At 38.9% G+C, this 19846-nt stretch overlaps 1 protein-coding gene across 1 annotated transcript; it reads left to right on the top strand.

Annotated features, from left to right (window-relative positions):
- Nucleotides 1–7361: 7361 nt before the first annotated feature.
- LOC123733394 (zinc finger protein 2 homolog) lies at nucleotides 7362–19044 on the top strand. Its single transcript, XM_045712803.1, has 2 exons — nucleotides 7362–7370; nucleotides 17846–19044. Exons 1-2 carry the CDS (start codon nucleotides 7362–7364, stop codon nucleotides 18848–18850), a joined length of 1014 nt encoding a protein of 337 aa, XP_045568759.1. The 3' UTR covers nucleotides 18851–19044.
- The last annotated feature ends 802 nt before the right edge of the window (nucleotides 19045–19846 follow it).

Raw genomic sequence — 19846 nt, 5'->3', positions numbered from 1 at the left:
ACCACCAATAACATAGTAGAGGTCCATAACATCACCACCAATAACATAGTAGAGGTCCACCCATAACATCACCACCAATAACATAGTAGAGGTCCACCCATAACATCACCACCAATAACATAGTAGAGGTCCATAACATCACCACCAATAACATAGTAGAGGTCCATCCATAACATCACCACCAATAACATAGTAGAGGCCCATAACATCAACACCAATAACATAGTAGAGGCCCATAACATCACCACCAATAACATAGTAGAGGTCCACCCATAACATCACCACCAATAACATAGTAGAGGCCCATAACATCACCACCAATAACATAGTAGAGGTCCACCCATAACATCACCACCAATAACATAGTAGAGGTCCATAACATCACCACCAATAACATAGTAGAGGTCCACCCATAACATCACCACCAATAACATAGTAGAGGTCCACCCATAACATCACCACCAATAACATAGTAGAGGTCCACCCATAACATCACCACCAATAACATAGTAGAGGTCCATAACATCACCACCAATAACATAGTAGAGGTCCACCCATAACATCACCACCAATAACATAGTAGAGACCCACCCATAACATCACCACCAATAACATAGTAGAGGTCCATAACATCACCACCAATAACATAGTAGAGGTCCACCCATAACATCACCACCAATAACATAGTAGAGGTAAATAACATCACCACCAATAACATAGTAGAGACCCATAACATCACCACCAATAACATAGTAGAGGTCCACCCATAACATCACCACCAATAACATAGTAGAGGTCCACCCATAACATCACCACCAATAACATAGTAGAGGTCCACCCATAACATCACCACCAATAACATAGTAGAGGTCCACCCATAACATCACCACCAATAACATAGTAGAGGTCCACCCATAACATCACCACCAATAACATAGTAGAGGTCCACCCATAACATCACCACCAATAACATAGTAGAAGTCCACCCATAACATCACCACCAATAACATAGTAGAGGTCCATAACATCACCACCAATAACATAGTAGAGGTCCATAACATCACCACCAATAACATAGTAGAGGTCCACCCATAACATCACCACCAATAACATAGTAGAGGTCCATAACATCACCACCAATAACATAGTAGAGGTCCACCCATAACATCACCACCAATAACATAGTAGAGGTCCATAACATCACCACCAATAACATAGTAGAGGTCCACCCATAACATCACCACCAATAACATAGTAGAGGTCCACCCATAACATCACCACCAATAACATAGTAGAGGCCCATAACATCACCACCAATAACATAGTAGAGATCCATAACATCACCACCAATAACATAGTAGAGGTCGACCCATAACATCACCACCAATAACATAGTAGAGGTCCACCCATAACATCACCACCAATAACATAGTAGAGGTCCATAACATCACCACCAATAACATAGTAGAGGTCCATAACATCACCACCAATAACATAGTAGAGGTCCATAACATCACCACCAATAACATAGTAGAGGTCCACCCATAACATCACCACCAATAACATAGTAGAGGTCCACCCATAACATCACCACCAATAACATAGTAGAGGTCCACCCATAACATCACCACCAATAACATAGTAGAGGTCCACCCATAACATCACCACCAATAACATAGTAGAGGTCCACCCATAACATCACCACCAATAACATAGTAGAGGTCCATAACATCACCAACAATAACATAGTAGAGGTCCACCCATAACATCACCAACAATAACATAGTAGAGGTCCATAACATCACCACCAATAACATAGTAGAGGTCCACCCATAACATCACCACCAATAACATAGTAGAGGTCCACCCATAACATCACCACCAATAACATAGTAGAGGTCCATAACATCACCACCAATAACATAGTAGAGGTCCACCCATAACATCACCACCAATAACATAGTAGAGGTCCACCCATAACATCACCACCAATAACATAGTAGAGGTCCATAACATCACCACCAATAACATAGTAGAGGTCCATAACATCACCACCAATAACATAGTAGAGGCCCATAACATCACCACCAATAACATAGTAGAGGTCCACCCATAACATCACCACCAATAACATAGTAGAGGTCCACCCATAACATCACCACCAATAACATAGTAGAGGTCCACCCATAACATCACCACCAATAACATAGTAGAGGTCCACCCATAACATCACCACCAATAACATAGTAGAGGTCCATAACATCACCACCAATAACATAGTAGAGGTCCACCCATAACATCACCACCAATAACATAGTAGAGGTCCACCCATAACATCACCACCAATAACATAGTAGAGACCCATAACATCACCACCAATAACATAGTAGAGGTCCACCCATAACATCACCACCAATAACATAGTAGAGGTCCATAACATCACCACCAATAACATAGTAGAGGTCCATAACATCACCACCAATAACATAGTAGAGGTCCACCCATAACATCACCACCAATAACATAGTAGAGGTCCACCCATAACATCACCACCAATAACATAGTAGAGGTCCATAACATCACCACCAATAACATAGTAGAGGTCCACCCATAACATCACCAACAATAACATAGTAGAGGTCCATAACATCACCACCAATAACATAGTAGAGGTCCACCCATAACATCACCACCAATAACATAGTAGAGGTCCATAACATCACCACCAATAACATAGTAGAGGTCCACCCATAACATCACCACCAATAACATAGTAGAGGTCCACCCATAACATCACCACCAATAACATAGTAGAGGCCCATAACATCACCACCAATAACATAGTAGAGATCCATAACATCACCACCAATAACATAGTAGAGGTCCACCCATAACATCACCACCAATAACATAGTAGAGGTCCATAACATCACCACCAATAACATAGTAGAGGTCCACCCATAACATCACCACCAATAACATAGTAGAGGTCCATAACATCACCACCAATAACATAGTAGAGGTCCATAACATCACCACCAATAACATAGTAGAGGTCCATAACATCACCACCAATAACATAGTAGAGGTCCACCCATAACATCACCACCAATAACATAGTAGAGGTCCACCCATAACATCACCACCAATAACATAGTAGAGACCCATAACATCACCACCAATAACATAGTAGAGGTCCATAACATCACCACCAATAACATAGTAGAGGTCCACCCATAACATCACCACCAATAACATAGTAGAGGTCCATAACATCACCACCAATAACATAGTAGAGGTCCATAACATCACCACCAATAACATAGTAGAGGCCCATAACATCACCACCAATAACATAGTAGAGGTCCACCCATAACATCACCACCAATAACATAGTAGAGGTCCACCCATAACATCACCACCAATAACATAGTAGAGGTCCACCCATAACATCACCACCAATAACATAGTAGAGGTCCACCCATAACATCACCACCAATAACATAGTAGAGGTCCATAACATCACCACCAATAACATATTAGAGGTCCACCCATAACATCACCACCAATAACATAGTAGAGACCCATAACATCACCACCAATAACATAGTAGAGGTCCATAACATCACCACCAATAACATAGTAGAGGTCCACCCATAACATCACCACCAATAACATAGTAGAGGTCCACCCATAACATCACCACCAATAACATAGTAGAGGTCCACCCATAACAACACCACCAATAACATAGTAGAGGTCCACCCATAACATCACCACCAATAACATAGTAGAGGTCCATAACATCACCACCAATAACATAGTAGAGGTCCATAACATCACCACCAATAACATAGTAGAGGTCCATAACATCACCACCAATAACATAGTAGAGGCCCATAACATCATCACCAATAACATAGTAGAGGTCCACCCATAACATCACCACCAATAACATAGTAGAGGTCCACCCATAACATCACCACCAATAACATAGTAGAGGTCCACCCATAACATCACCACCAATAACATAGTAGAGGTCCACCCATAACATCACCACCAATAACATAGTAGAGGTCCATAACATCACCACCAATAACATAGTAGAGGTCCACCCATAACATCACCACCAATAACATAGTAGAGACCCATAACATCACCACCAATAACATAGTAGAGGTCCATAACATCACCACCAATAACATAGTAGAGGTCCACCCATAACATCACCACCAATAACATAGTAGAGGTCCACCCATAACATCACCAACAATAACATAGTAGAGGTCCACCCATAACATCACCACCAATAACATAGTAGAGGCCCATAACATCACCACCAATAACATAGTAGAGGTCCACCCATAACATCACCACCAATAACATAGTAGAGGTCCACCCATAACATCACCACCAATAACATAGTAGAGGTCCACCCATAACATCACCACCAATAACATAGTAGAGGTCCACCCATAACATCACCACCAATAACATAGTAGAGGTCCATAACATCACCACCAATAACATAGTAGAGGTCCACCCATAACATCACCACCAATAACATAGTAGAGGTCCATAACATCACCACCAATAACATAGTAGAGGTCCACCCATAACATCACCACCAATAACATAGTAGAGGTCCACCCATAACATCACCACCAATAACATAGTAGAGGTCCATAACATCACCACCAATAACATAGTAGAGGTCCATAACATCACCACCAATAACATAGTAGAGATCCATAACATCACCACCAATAACATAGTAGAGGTCCATAACATCACCACCAATAACATAGTAGAGGTCCACCCATAACATCACCACCAATAACATAGTAGAGGTCCACCCATAACATCACCAACAATAACATAGTAGAGGTCCATAACATCACCACCAATAACATAGTAGAGACCCATAACATCACCACCAATAACATAGTAGAGGTCCACCCATAACATCACCACCAATAACATAGTAGAGGTCCACCCATAACATCACCACCAATAACATAGTAGAGGCCCATAACATCACCACCAATAACATAGTAGAGGCCCATAACATCACCACCAATAACATAGTAGAGGTCCATAACATCACCACCAATAACATAGTAGAGGTCCACCCATAACATCACCACCAATAACATAGTAGAGGTCCATAACATCACCACCAATAACATAGTAGAGACCCATAACATCACCACCAATAACATAGTAGAGGTCCACCCATAACATCACCACCAATAACATAGTAGAGGTCCACCCATAACATCACCACCAATAACATAGTAGAGATCCATAACATCACCACCAATAACATAGTAGAGGCCCATAACATCACCACCAATAACATAGTAGAGATCCATAACATCACCACCAATAACATAGTAGAGGTCGACCGATTATGATTTTTCAATGCCGATGCCGATTATTGGAAGACCAAAATAAGCCAATACCGATTAATTGGACGATTTTTTATATATATTTGTAATAATGACAACTACAACAATACTGAATGAACACTTATTTTAACTTAATATAATACATCAATAAAATCTATTTAGTCTCAAATAAATAATGAAACATGTTCCATTTGGTTTAAATAGTGCAAAAACACAGTGTTGGAGAAGAAAGTAAAAGTGCAATATGTGCCATGTAAAAAAGCTTTTAACATATAACTATTTCTCTCTATATCATTTGAAATTCATATACATTTTTATTTATTTATTTAATTTATATATTTTCTTACCTTTAGTGGCTTAACTGCCTGTTCAGGGGCAGAACGACAGATTTGTACCTTGTCATCTCGGGGATTTGAACTTGCAACCTTTCAGTTACTAGTCCAACGTTCTAACCACTAGGCTACCCTGCCACCCAGAATGTTCTTATAGGCACTTTAGTATTGCCAGCCTAATCTTGGGAGTTGACAGGCTTGAAGTCATAAACAGAGCTGTGCTTCAAGCATTGCAAAGAGCTGCTGGCAAACGCAGGAAAGTGCTGTTTGAATGAATGTTTGAATGAATGCTTACGAGCCTGCTGCTGCCTACCACCACTCAGTCAGACTGCTATATCAAATATCAAATCATAGACTTAATTATAATATAATAACACACAGAAATACGAGCCTTAGGTCATATTCAATTTAATATCGCTCTTCACCGATCCAGGAAGGGGTGGGGCCAAACAGGTGTTGTACCTCGTTTCCCTCCTTCAGGGAACAGTAATTATAGTCATAAAGTTACACTCCCTTTCAGTCGGTCAACTTCGGTACAACATACTATGGGGAAATACAATCATTCCCCAACTGACCCAAACAGATACTAAATGAAACGGCCCCTGGCAGACCACCCAGACCTGACCCCGCAAGATGCGTCAGTTTTGTCAATTTATTAATTGTCTTTTGTTTGAAACACTCCTGTCAATGTTGAGTAAGGACGCACACCTAATTACGCATATAGAAGTAGGACTAGTCTACCTGGTTACCCATATAGAAGTAGGACTAATCTACCTGGTTACCCATATAGAAGTAGGACTAGTCTACCTGGTTACACATATAGAAGTAGGACTAATCTACCTGGTTACACATATAGAAGTAGGACTAGTCTACCTGGTTACACATATAGAAGTAGGACTAGTCTACCTGGCCTGTGTGCAAATGTAGGTCTATAAATGTGCCCATTTGGGGATGTCTGATAGTATTTCTGATTGTCTTAACGCACCACCACTAATGAGTTGTGGAGCTTCTCAAAGTCATTTTTTCTTCACCTCAAACAGCAAGTAAACAAAGTCTAATCAAAATCAATTGCAAATGAGAATAGTTCCTCAAAGTATTTAAAAAATATATTTCCAGCTCTCACCCTTTCGATAAACACTCAGCATAAAAGGGAAAAATGTAATGCTCTGATCCAGTGGAAATGTCATAAAAGACCTGATTACTTCTTATCCTTTGCACAAATAGCCTACAGCTGTGTCTGTCCAGAACTCACTGGCAGGGAATAAGGCCCAGAATATTTTATACAATGTTGCAGGCTTGCTATCACAAGTTTAGGAGGACCCAGTTGATAGTTGATATGTTTTAAGTTCGTTGTAGACAGGCCATGTGCAGCAAATGTGATTTATAGGATATTTTCTACCTGCAGGCTGCAATGTTTTTATTTGTTGGCTTTATGTAGGTTATTTTTACATAGTTGGCAATAAAAGTTACTTTTAGATTTGTATAATTTTCTTTTAGATTTAGATAGAATGTAGATTAATCACAGACAATGATTTTAAAATCTTCCATGAAAATGTGCATATGAAAATCCTAACTGGCACCAGATCAGTAGAAATGGTCAGATAAATTGCCACTCGAAATGGAAAAGGTTCGAGTCATCCCTCGAGTCATTTGTGTGTCTTAATTATTTGGTCAAACAGTGTGCTTAAAGCATCAGACCAGTTCAGTACATATAGTTGATTTTATTAAAACACATGGGTTGTGTCTATATATGGAAAAATATACATAACATTTCAACCAATCGATTGGTAGAAAGAACAGATGACTCTTGGTTGACCAAGATGTATTTTAGTTGGGGACAGCACTAGAACATGATGTTGGGGCCCCTGAGTGGTGCAGCGGTCTAAAATACTGTATCTCAGTGCTTGAGGCGTCACTACAGACACCCTGGTTCGAGTCCAGGCTGTGTCATAACTGGCCGTGATTGGGAGTTACAGTGAGGGAAAAAAGTATTTGATCCCCTGCTGATTTTGTACATTTGCCCACTGACAAAGAAATGATCAGTCTATAATTTTAATGGTAGGTTTATTTGAACAGTGAGAGACAGAATAACAAAAAAATCCAGAAAAACACATGTCAAAAATGTTATAAATTGACTTGCATTCAATGTTTGGGGCATCGTGACTGGTTACCTATTTTGATGTGATATGAAAGTATTGTGTGAAATTATTTTGATGTGAAAGTATTTTAAATAATTTTGATGTGATATGAAAGTATTATTTGAAATAATTTTGATGTGAAAGTATTTGAAATAATTGATGTGATATGAAAGTATTATTTCAAATAATTTTGATGTGATATTTAAGTATTGTGTGAAATTATTCTGAATTGATATGAAAGTACAGCGATTTATGTTTCTAGAAACGTATCGCAATTGAGAATCGATTCACATTTAGATGGATTATTTGACTATTTTACCTGAACAGAGCCAGTCTACCTCTGAAAATAACATACAGTCCTTGGACCTTGAGGAGTAACGGGGCAGCAATCAGCAGTAGAAACAATAACAAAGCGAACTCCCTGCCCGTTTCGGTAACAAGCTGAGGGATGGAGCTGGAGAAATGTAACCATCCATGATATCAACATTCTAGTTTTAACCATGTTTTGAGGATATACAGTGTTTGTTTATATTTACTGACAAACATTGGAGTAAATAAAAGCTTATATTTTGGGTTCTGATGGGGTACGACAGTTGAACTAAGCTCATGAGGCATTTATAAGTGATTTCTTCAAGAAACAGATGGGTACATATCATTAATGTATAAGTCCCAAAATGGATGTAACAACTGCTGATTGCCCCTTTAAGAGAACATATTGGGCTAATCTAATAGGAGATATTGAGGACTACAGTATTTCAGGCATTGTCATTGGATGCATTTGATCAATTGTTAACGTTTTGTTGATGGTCCACTCTTGATGTTCTACACGTTACAGTGTAGCTTCAGCCATTCCTACAGAACAACATTAAAGTGTAGAACCCCTTTACTGCATATTGGTTCAACGACTGCAGAGACGGTACTTACTGGTGTTAAACAGATCTCCAACCTCCTCTTCTTCCTCCAATGTGACAGTCATTTCCCCCTCCTCCTCTTTCACTCCAAAAACTGCATCCTCCTCTTTCTCTTCCGCCTCTTCTTTTAATGTAACATCCTCCTCCTCTTTCACTCTAAAAGAGTCGTCCTCTTCTTTCACTGAAACGTCTTTCTCTTCTTTCACTGTAACAGCTTCACCCCTCTACTTGTTTTTGTATTGTAACATCTTTCTCTTCCTCCTCCTCTTTCACTAGAGTTTCTTTCTCCATCCAGCAGACCTCCTCTTCTTTAACAGGAGGAGAGAAGCTTAGTGAACTCATGGTCGGGGATGTTAGCTAGCTAGCATTAGCGACTAGCCTAGTTCTAAGCTAACTTAGCAAACCAGCTAGCTGACAAACAACGTAAATATATCATTAAATGGGCCAACAAGTACATACGACAGAAGTGTGTTTAATACACAGCGACTAATATACACCAAAACAGTGTAAAGAGCGTGAATGTTGTAGCTATGTTTGCTAGAAAGCTACCGAGGTGTCTGACTAGCTGTTGTTGTTGAAGGAGCGTCCCGTCCACTAGATTATACGTCACACTGGCAGCATCGCCTGAACCTAAAAGACGCACATCGCCATCTGCTGACTGGACTGGGCAACGCAGTTGAGGAACCAAACGTTTATTTTTCATTTATTTCATAAAATATTAATATTACATTAAGTCGTTCAAAGAGAAGCATGTGTTGATTGATTCGTTTTTAATGAGTGAGAATTTAATACAAACTTTACACCCACTACATATTTTCATTGAACCATACTTCTGACATGGATCATTTTGACCCCAGAGGCATATCTTTTATCATAGCCAAAATGTGGTTCATTCAATTATTCCAATTTTTAATGACTTTGTCAAACAACTTGTTTTTAATATATATAAATCATGGTTTAGTGTTTCTGTGTCAAAATTTACTTTTAATTCAAATCCTTTGGAGTCATTTTGACTCCAGCCAAAAGCACCTTTGTTAAATAGGACGTTTATTTCAAATCAAATCACATTTTATTGGTTACATCACGTGTTTAGCAGATGTTATTGTGGGTGTAGCGAAATGCTTGTCTTTCTAGCTGCGACAGTGCAGTAATATCTATCAAGTAATATCTAACTATTTCACAACATAGACCCAATACACACACATCTAAGTATTTGAATCTAGGTTTCTCTGTAGACATGATCCATCCCACCAGAGGGTGGAGGGGCTCCTGTATCAGTGGTTTTGACAGATAGACACCTGCAGACACACTGTATAGTGCGTGTACTCTCCATGTACTCTCCTAAGATTGGACTTTTCTATACCACGTATCACATGACTGTGTACAAAACTGCCAGTGGTAGAAAACACTCCCAGCGGTAGAAAACACTGCCAGAGGTAGAAAGCCCTGCCAGTGATATACAGAGCATTCGTTAAGTATTCCGACCCCTTCACTTTTTCAACATTTTGTTACGTTACAGCCTTATTCTAAAATTGTATAATTTTCCCCCCTCATCAATCTACACAAAATACCCCATAATGACAAACCAAAAACAGTTTGACATTTTTGCAAATTGATTAACTTAAGTATTCAGACCCTTTGCAATGAGACTCAAAATTGAGCTCAGATGCATCCTGATTCCATTGATCATCCTTGAGATGTTTGTACAACTTGATTGGAGTCGACTTGTGGTAAATTCAATTGATTAGACATGATTTGGAAAGGCACACACCTGTCTATATAAGGTCCCACAGTTTACAGTGCATGTCAGAGCAAAAACCAAGCCATGAGGTCAAAGGAATTGTCCATAGAGATCTGAGACAGGATTGTGTCGAGGCACAGATCTGGGGAAAGGTAGCAAAAAATGTCTGCAGCATTGAAGGTCCCCAAGAACACAGTGGCCTCCATCATTCTTATATGGAAGAAGTTTGGAACCACCAAGACTTTTCCTAGAGCTGGCCGCCTGGCCAAACTGAGAAATCGGGGAGAAGGGCCTTGGTCAAGGAGGTGACCAAGAACCCGATGTTCACTCTGACAGAGCTCCAGAGTTCCTCTGTGGAGAAGGGAGAACCTTCGAGAAGGACAACCATCTCTACAGCACTCCACCAATCAGGCCTTAATGTAGCAATGATTCAAGTGTCAAAATGTATTTCAATGGACAATTCAGTGAACTGTTCTGTGAAAGGTGCTGGCTAGAGATGACATGCAGGAGCTTGCAGGGATTTGTAGTCTTGCATGTCGTCTACTTTGATGCTAATTAGCATTTTAGAATCCAAGAGTAAAGAGACACAAATATATTGATACAAGTATTTGTATTGATTATGGATCCCCATTAGTTCCTGTCAAGGCAGCAGCTACTCTTCCTGGGGTTTATTATGGATCCCCATTAGTTCCTGCCAAGTTAGGTCAGGGAGCGTGCCAGCCTGCCTGAACCGCCCCTGAATTAACAGGTATAAATGATGGATTATGAACTAACAGGTATAAATGATGGGTTATGAATTAACAGGTATAAATGATGGGTTATGAATTAACAGGTATAAATGATGGGTTATGAACTAACAGGTATAAATGATGGGTTATGAATTAACAGGTATAAATGATGGGTTATGAACTAACAGGTATAAATGATGGGTTATAAATGATGGGTTATGAACTAATAGGTATAAATTATGGGTTATGAATAAACAGGTATAAATGATGGGTTATGAACTAACAGGTATAAATGATGGGTTATGAACTAACAGGTATAAATGATGGGTTATGAATTAACAGGTATAAATGATGGGTTATAAATGATGGGTTATGAACTAACAGGTATAAATGATGGGTTATGAATTAACAGGTATAAATGATGGGTTATGAATTAACAGGTATAAATGATGGGTTATAAATGATGGGTTATGAACTAATAGGTATAAATGATGGGTTATGAATTAACAGGTATATATGATGGGTTATGAATTAACACATCCCCTGCGAGCCCAGGCATTTCAATACATTCAGGACCTCTTACGGTCCATGTGCAATGTATATGGTTATCTCTGTCTCTCTCTACATCTCTTCTTTAACAAGCAGCCATGTTGTTGTCATTCCACTAGGGACCTGTTTTCAGCATTTTAAGTCTGCAGTCAATAACCGGTGCACTGGAATGATCCCTCAACACCCTTTACACATGTACTGTACTGGAACTATCCCTCAACACCCTTTACACATGTACTGCACTGGGATTATCCCTCTACACCCTTTACACATGTACTGCACTGGAATAATCCCTCTACACATGTACTGCACTGGAATAATCCCCTTACACATGTACTGCACTGGAATAATCACCTTACACATGTACTGCACTGGAATAATCCCCTTACACATGTACTGCAGTGGAATAATCCCTTTACACATGTACTGCACTGGAATAATCCTTTTACACCCTTTACACATGTACTGTACTGGAAATATCCCCCAACACCCTTTACACATGTACTGCACTGGAATTATCCCTCAACACCCTTTACACATGTACTGCACTGGGATTATCCCTTTACACATGTACTGCACTGGGATTATCCCTCAACACCCTTTACACATGTACTGCACTGGGATTATCCCTCAACACCCTTTACACATGTACTGCACTAGAATTATCCCTCAACACCCTTTACACATGTACTGCACTGGAATTATCCCTCTACACATGTACTGCACTGGAAATATCCCTCAACACCCTTTACACATGTACTGCACTGGAAATATCCTTTTACACCCTTTACACATGTACTGCACTGGAATAATCCCACTACACCCTTTACACATGTACTGCACTGGAAATATCCCTCAACACCCTTTACACATGTACTGCACTGGGATTATCCCTCAACACCCTTTACACATGTACTGCACTGGGATTATCCCTCAACACCCTTTACACATGTACTGCACTGGAATAATCCTCTACAGTTAGGAGCACTCTTGTTGTTATTCTGTCTCTCACTGCTCAAATAAACCTACTATTAAAATTATAGACTGATTATTTCTTTGTAAGTGGGCAAATGTACAAAATCAGCAGGGGATCAAATACTTTTTCCCCCACTGTACATCTACATGATGTATTGTTACACCATGTAGGAGCAGTATAGACCTAGTCTGTTCATTATATACATCTACATGATGTATTGTTACACCATGTAGGAGCAGTATAGACCTAGTCTGTTCATTATATACATCTACATGATGTATTGTTACACCAAAAAAAGGGAAATTATATTATTTTATACTAATACAATTGCTCAGAGAAAGAGATTTAGTTTAACATGTAATTCTCAAAAGGCAGGGGTCTGAATTATTGCTACCCATGTTTTCAATACTCCAGCACTCTCCCCTTGGGAGGATAATGACACTGAAATGTTTTATGAGATTAGAGAACACATTGGGTGGTATCTTAGACCATTCCTCCATACAGAATCTCTCCAGGTCCTTGATTTATTTAGTCTGTCTTATGGACTGCCCTGTTCAATTCAAACCACAGGTTTTCAATGGAGTTCAAGTCTGAAGACTGAGATGGCCATTGAAAATGTTGATTTTTGTGCCCAAATAACCATTTCTTTGTGGATGTTGATGTGTCTTGCTGGAAGATCCACTTATGGCCAAGTTTCAGCCTCCTAGCAGAGAGGTAACCAGGTTTTGGGCTAAAATATCCTGGTAGTGGGTAAAGTTTATTTATTTATTTCATACAGTCATTTTAGCTCATCTTTATCAAGGGTATCAATAACTAGGTGCTTATTTTGATATCTAGTTATTTGACTGAATCAGAAATACAGATGTGGAGTAGATGTAGAGTTTGTTTAAAATTCTCATAAAAAAATCTTAACTAATCAAACAACACTTGTTGCTCTTTGTACGTGTTGATATAATATTAATATTTAATGGAGAGGAAAAAAACGTTTCCCTAAACTGCTTTATAATATTATAATTCAATGAAGAATAAAAATAGTTTTCCCTCCTCAACTGCGTTTCCTCCCTCCAGACAGCAGATGGCGATATGTGTCTTTCAGGCGATGTTTCTAGTGTGACGTATAATCTAGTGGACGGAACGCTTCTTCAACAACTGCAGCCACCTCGGTAGCTCGCTAGCTGACAAAGTCTGAACATTCAAGTTCTTAAGACAATTTCGTGGTTTAATTGCCACTGTGATTTAAACATAGTACTCCATTTTATGTAATATTTACGTTGTAAGTCAGCTAGCTGGCTGGTTAAGTTAGCACTAGTCTAGTCGCTAATGCTAACTAGCTATTATCCCCGACCATGAGTTCACTAAGCTACTCTCCTCCTGATAAAGAAGCGGAGGTCTGCTGGACGGAAAAAGACGCTCTCGTGAAAGAGGAGGAGGAAGAGGAGGCTGTTTCAATACAAAAACAAGTAGAGGGTGAGGCTGTTACAGTGAAAGAAGAAGAGAAAGACGTGACAGAGAAAGAAGAGGAAGACGCCTTCAGAGTGAAAGAGGAGGAGGATGTTACAGTAAAAGAAGAGGAGGAAGATGCAGTTTTTAGAGTGGAGGATGAAGTGAAAGAAGATGAAGACGTTTTTGGAATGAAGGATGAAGAGGGGGAGATTACTGTCACATTAGAGGAGGACGAAGAAGAGAAGACTGGAGATCTGATTAACACCAGTAAATACAGTGAGTACTATCTAATAAAACAGGGACATTGATCTGATTAACACCAGTAAATACAGTGAGTACTATCTTATAAAACAGGGACATTGATCTGATTAACACCAGTAAATACAGTGAGTACTATCTAATAAAACAGGGACATTGATCTGATTAACACCAGTAAATACAGTGAGTACTATCTAATAAAACAGGGACATTGATCTGATTAACACCAGTAAATACAGTGAGTACTATCTAATAAAACAGGGACATTGATCTGATTAACACCAGTAAATACAGTGAGTACTATCTAATAAAACAGGGACATTGATCTAATTAACACCAGTAAATACAGTGAGTACTATCTAATAAAACAGGGACATTGATCTGATTAACACCAGTAAATACAGTGAGTACTATCTAATAAAACAGGGACATTGATCTGATTAACACCAGTAAATACAGTGAGTACTATCTAATAAAACAGGGACATTGATCTGATTAACACCAGTAAATACAGTGAGTACTATCTAATAAAACAGGGACATTGATCTGATTAACACCAGTAAATACAGTGAGTACTATCTAATAAAACAGGGACATTGATCTGATTAACACCAGTAAATACAGTGAGTACTATCTAATAAAACAGGGACATTGATCTGATTAACACCAGTAAATACAGTGAGTACTATCTAATAAAACAGGGACATTGATCTGGTTAACACCAGTAAATACAGTGAGTACTATCTAATAAAACAGGGACATTGATCTGATTAACACCAGTAAATACAGTGAGTACTATCTTATAAAACAGGGACATTGATCTGATTAACACCAGTAAATACAGTGAGTACTATCTTATAAAACAGGGACACAAGCCATTTTCTGGTCTTGCCATTGACTTTCAAGACGATTTAAGTCCAAACTGTAACTAGGCCACTCAGGAACATTCAATGTCATCTTGGTAAGCTCCTCCAGTGTAGATTTGGCCTTGTGGTTTAGGTTATTGTCCTGTTAGGACAGTTTTTTGTATTCAGATCTCTGAAATGCTCTCTACTTACGTAACATTTAGTGTCTCCTTGTGTTACGCTGGGAAAACAGTTTTCATGGGCACAAAAATCCTAAATCATTTCAGAGTTTGCTAAATCCAGTGGTTCTAACCGAGAGTCACCTTAACATTATTGACACCCAAATGGATACTGTCATTAATGCAGTTCTTCAATAATTACACATAATTCTTAATACTGTAGCTGTTTAGTTACAGTCACATGTTCAACTATCATCAGCTGATCCAGGAAATCATTTTCTGAATGACAGTCACATGACAAATATCACGACATGCAACAACAACCAAAGTGCTTCTTCATTCATTACTCTGGTAAAGACAGTTATGCCGTTCTCCATGTTGGATCCAACATCCCTAACAAATGTATGTTTATAAAGTGTTATTGTCTGCTTGATTTACAGTAGGGTCTCGTTAGTCTGTTTGGACACAGAGATACTTAGCTCATAATGTGTAGAGAACTGTTCCTTGATGGATAGGCTATTGTACAACACACAGAGCTATTTTCCTTTATTCAGGACATTTAGAATGACAACACATTACAGAGTAGCCTAGTGGGATTATTCACAAAATTATCTGGTGATCAGGTTATGAAATGTCATGACAAAGACATTTTAGTTTCCATGTTTCACCTGAAATATTAAATTATATATAGTCTTAGGTGAAGTAGGTCTATGTTGTTGTTAGGTGAAGTTATGGGTCCTACAGTAGGTCTGTGTTGTTGTTAGGTGAAGTTATGGGCCCTACAGTAGGTCTATGTTATTGTTAGGTGAAGTTATGGGTCTTACAGTTGGTCTATGTTATTGTTAGGTGAAGTTATGGGCCAATTTGTTAAACACTTAGTGTACAAACCCTCATTGTCAGGCTGATGTTAAAGCTAGCCAAAGAGCATTTTACTGGTTGAAGTGTTTTTTAAGTATAAATCAGTTGATATGCGACAATAACACAAACATATTAAGTAGGTGATTCAAGCGAGTCTTACAATTATAATCCATATTTAATGTGAAATGCACTCATAAGCAACCTGTAAATGGAGGCTATTTTTGCTGTCAGCCTATGAGAACTCCCCTGAGTTTCCCCCACGGTGGTGAATTAGTGAATAGACACAGAGCTTAATGTGAGTTTCCTTGAGTAGCACTCCTGATCTTGTGCTGTAATATTCAGAATACATTGTGAAAACTAAAATCTTTGCTCACTATTTTTTGCTCCAGGCAGATATACTACATCCATAACTAGTGGTTTCCTCATTACCAGATATACTACATCCATAACTAGTGGTTTCCTCATTACCAGATATACTACATCCATAACTAGTGGTTTCCTCATTACCAGATATACTACATCCATAACTAGTGGTTTCCTCATTACCAGATATACTACATCCATAACTAGCGGTTTCCTCATTACCAGATATACTACATCCATAACTAGTGGTTTCCTCATTACCAGATATACTACATCCATAACTAGTGGTTTCCTCATTACCAGATACACTACATCCATAACTAGTGGTTTCCTCATTACCAGATATACTACATCCATAACTAGTGGTTTCCTCATTACCAGATATACTACATCCATAACTAGTGGTTTCCTCATTACCAGATATACTACATCCATAACTAGTGGTTTCCTCATTAGCAGGGAAGTGTTTCTGCAATCATTTTTGTGTGCGCATCGCCCTCGTGTCGCAATTTTAGCAAACACAGAAAGGGGCCAATATTGGAGACCAAAAGTCATCTGGCACACTGCTTAGGGTTTCAACAACTTTAAAAACTTTTCTAGTTACTACTAGTGTGAAAACAAGACAAAATATGATTGTTGCTAAGTTGACTGTCTTAATTGTCAAATATTTTAACAGACGTCAATTGTTGTACAACTTCATGGGTATGCTCTGGGCATCACCTTTTACCTCAAATAAACAGTGGATTTCTGCTGTTGTGGACCTTTAACCATCTGTCTGACTTTGTTCTCACAGGAGAGAGACGGGACTATTGGGATCCTGGGGATCCTCAACAACATCATGATGCTGACGAGGCAGAGAAGAGTCTCTCCAGATCAGAACTCCTCAAGAAACACCAGCGAGTTCACACAGGAGAGAAATCTCACTGCTGCTCTGACTGTGGGAAAAGATTAAACTCTTCACTAGGCCTTAAAATACATCAAAGAATTCACACTGGGGAGAAACCATATAGCTGTGATCAATGTGGAAAGAGTTTTAAAAAATCTAGCAGTCTGACTAAACACCAGAGAATACACACAGGAGAAAAATCTTATAGCTGTGGTCAATGTGGGAAGAGTTATGTTAAATATGCACATCTGACTCGACACCAGAGAACACACACAGGAGAAAAACCTTATAGCTGTGGTCAATGTGGGAAGAGTTTTGTTCAATCTAGCCATCTGACTCTACACCAGAGAATACACACAGGAGAGAAATCTTATAGCTGTTGTCAATGTGGAAAGAGTTTTGCTGCATCTGGCAGTCTGACTCGACACCAGCGAGTACACACAGGAGAGAAACCATTCCACTGTTCAGATTGTGGGAAAAGATTCTCAACTTCACAGAATTTGAAGACGCACCAGAGAACACACACAGGAGAGAAACCTTTTAGCTGTGATCAATGTGGGAAGAGTTTTACTACATCTAGCAGTCTGACTCAACACCAGAGAATACACACAGGAGAGAAACCTTATAGCTGTGATCAATGTGGGAAGAGTTTTTGTCAATCTAGCCATCTGACAGTGCACCAGAAAAGACACACAGGAGAGAAACCTTATAGCTGTACTCAATGTGGGAAGAGTTTTGTTACATCTAGCCAGCTCACATTACACCAGAGAACACACACAGGAGAGAAACCTTATAGCTGTGGTCAATGTGGGAAGAGTTTTACTAACTCTAGCAGTCTGACTAAACACCAGAGAATACACACAGGAGAAAAATCTTATAGCTGTGGTCAATGTGGGAAGAGTTATGTTAAATATGCACATCTGACTCGACACCAGAGAACACACACAGGAGAAAAACCTTATAGCTGTGGTCAATGTGGGAAGAGTTTTGTTCAATCTAGCCATCTGACTCTACACCAGAGAATACACACAGGAGAGAAATCTTATAGCTGTTGTCAATGTGGAAAGAGTTTTGCTGCATCTGGCAGTCTGACTCGACACCAGAGAATACACACAGGAGAAAAACCTTATAGCTGTGGTCAATGTGGGAAGAGTTTTGTTCAATCTACAGATCTGAGAGTGCACCAGAGAATACACAGAGGAGAGAAACCTCTTAGCTGTGACCATAGATAATCTGATAAAAGATCTCTGATCAAATATTAGAAAATACATTAAGGAGTTGTTTCATGATATCAATGAATTAATGTCACAATGTAGAATGTTTAAACATTGTAGTAGAAGTATTTTAATGATGTCACAATGTAGAACCCTAAACGTTTGTCCCCTGTTCTATTGATTTCAACATGATATGGATATTAGCCTCAGGGGGAAAATCCAGGCTCTGAAATGGAAGAGTTACTATTTATGTGATTTAACAAAAAGTGACTAACAAAAAAAGAGTTGTGTTACACTCACCACGTTGGTGACGCACTGGAATCACAATGCAACACTTCAAAATGTAGCTAGCTGTTTTCTACAAATTGTCCTCTAACCAGGGATGTACACATTATTCCCAGATTCCGTGTGGTTTTTGAGCTGTTAGTTTTAACAGGACGTGCAACCTCATCTCCCTCCTCTCGGCACAATTGATTTCAACATGATATCGATGAGTGATGACAAATAAGTGTTGTGTTCCTTTGTTTAGCGACCCCTACCTTTAAATGCATCACTCCAAAATGTAGCTGACTGTCTTCTGCAGGTTGTCCTCTAACCAGTGAGGTGAAATATATCTCCCATTTCCATGTGTTTTTTAGTTGTGTTAGTTTCAACAGCACGTACAACCTGATTTAATCGATATCAGTGATTTATTGCTACTTGTGCAGTTTTATAAAGGTGCTTGTTTAAAAAAAAATCCAAGTAATATGATTATTGTGGCAGATGTTTGTGTATACAGCACATTTTATGTTTAGGTTTTCAATTTATCACAAACAGTTTTTGCATATTGGTTATTGATTTGGACACGTTAAAACTGTGTTTTGACATTGGGGATATCCCATCTAGCAACATGTAATTGAAAAGACTTTGAAAATAAGACTATGCAACCAAATATTTCATATTTACATTTCATGTAACATTTAGTAATAATTATTTATGTAACCAACTCACAATTTTTGGTACAATTATATTGAC

Source organism: Salmo salar, unplaced genomic scaffold (assembly GCF_905237065.1).
Source record: "Salmo salar unplaced genomic scaffold, Ssal_v3.1, whole genome shotgun sequence".
Lineage (NCBI taxonomy): Eukaryota > Metazoa > Chordata > Actinopteri > Salmoniformes > Salmonidae > Salmo > Salmo salar.
Note: the sequence above shows the minus strand (reverse complement) of the source record. Positions and strands in the feature narration are given on the sequence as shown.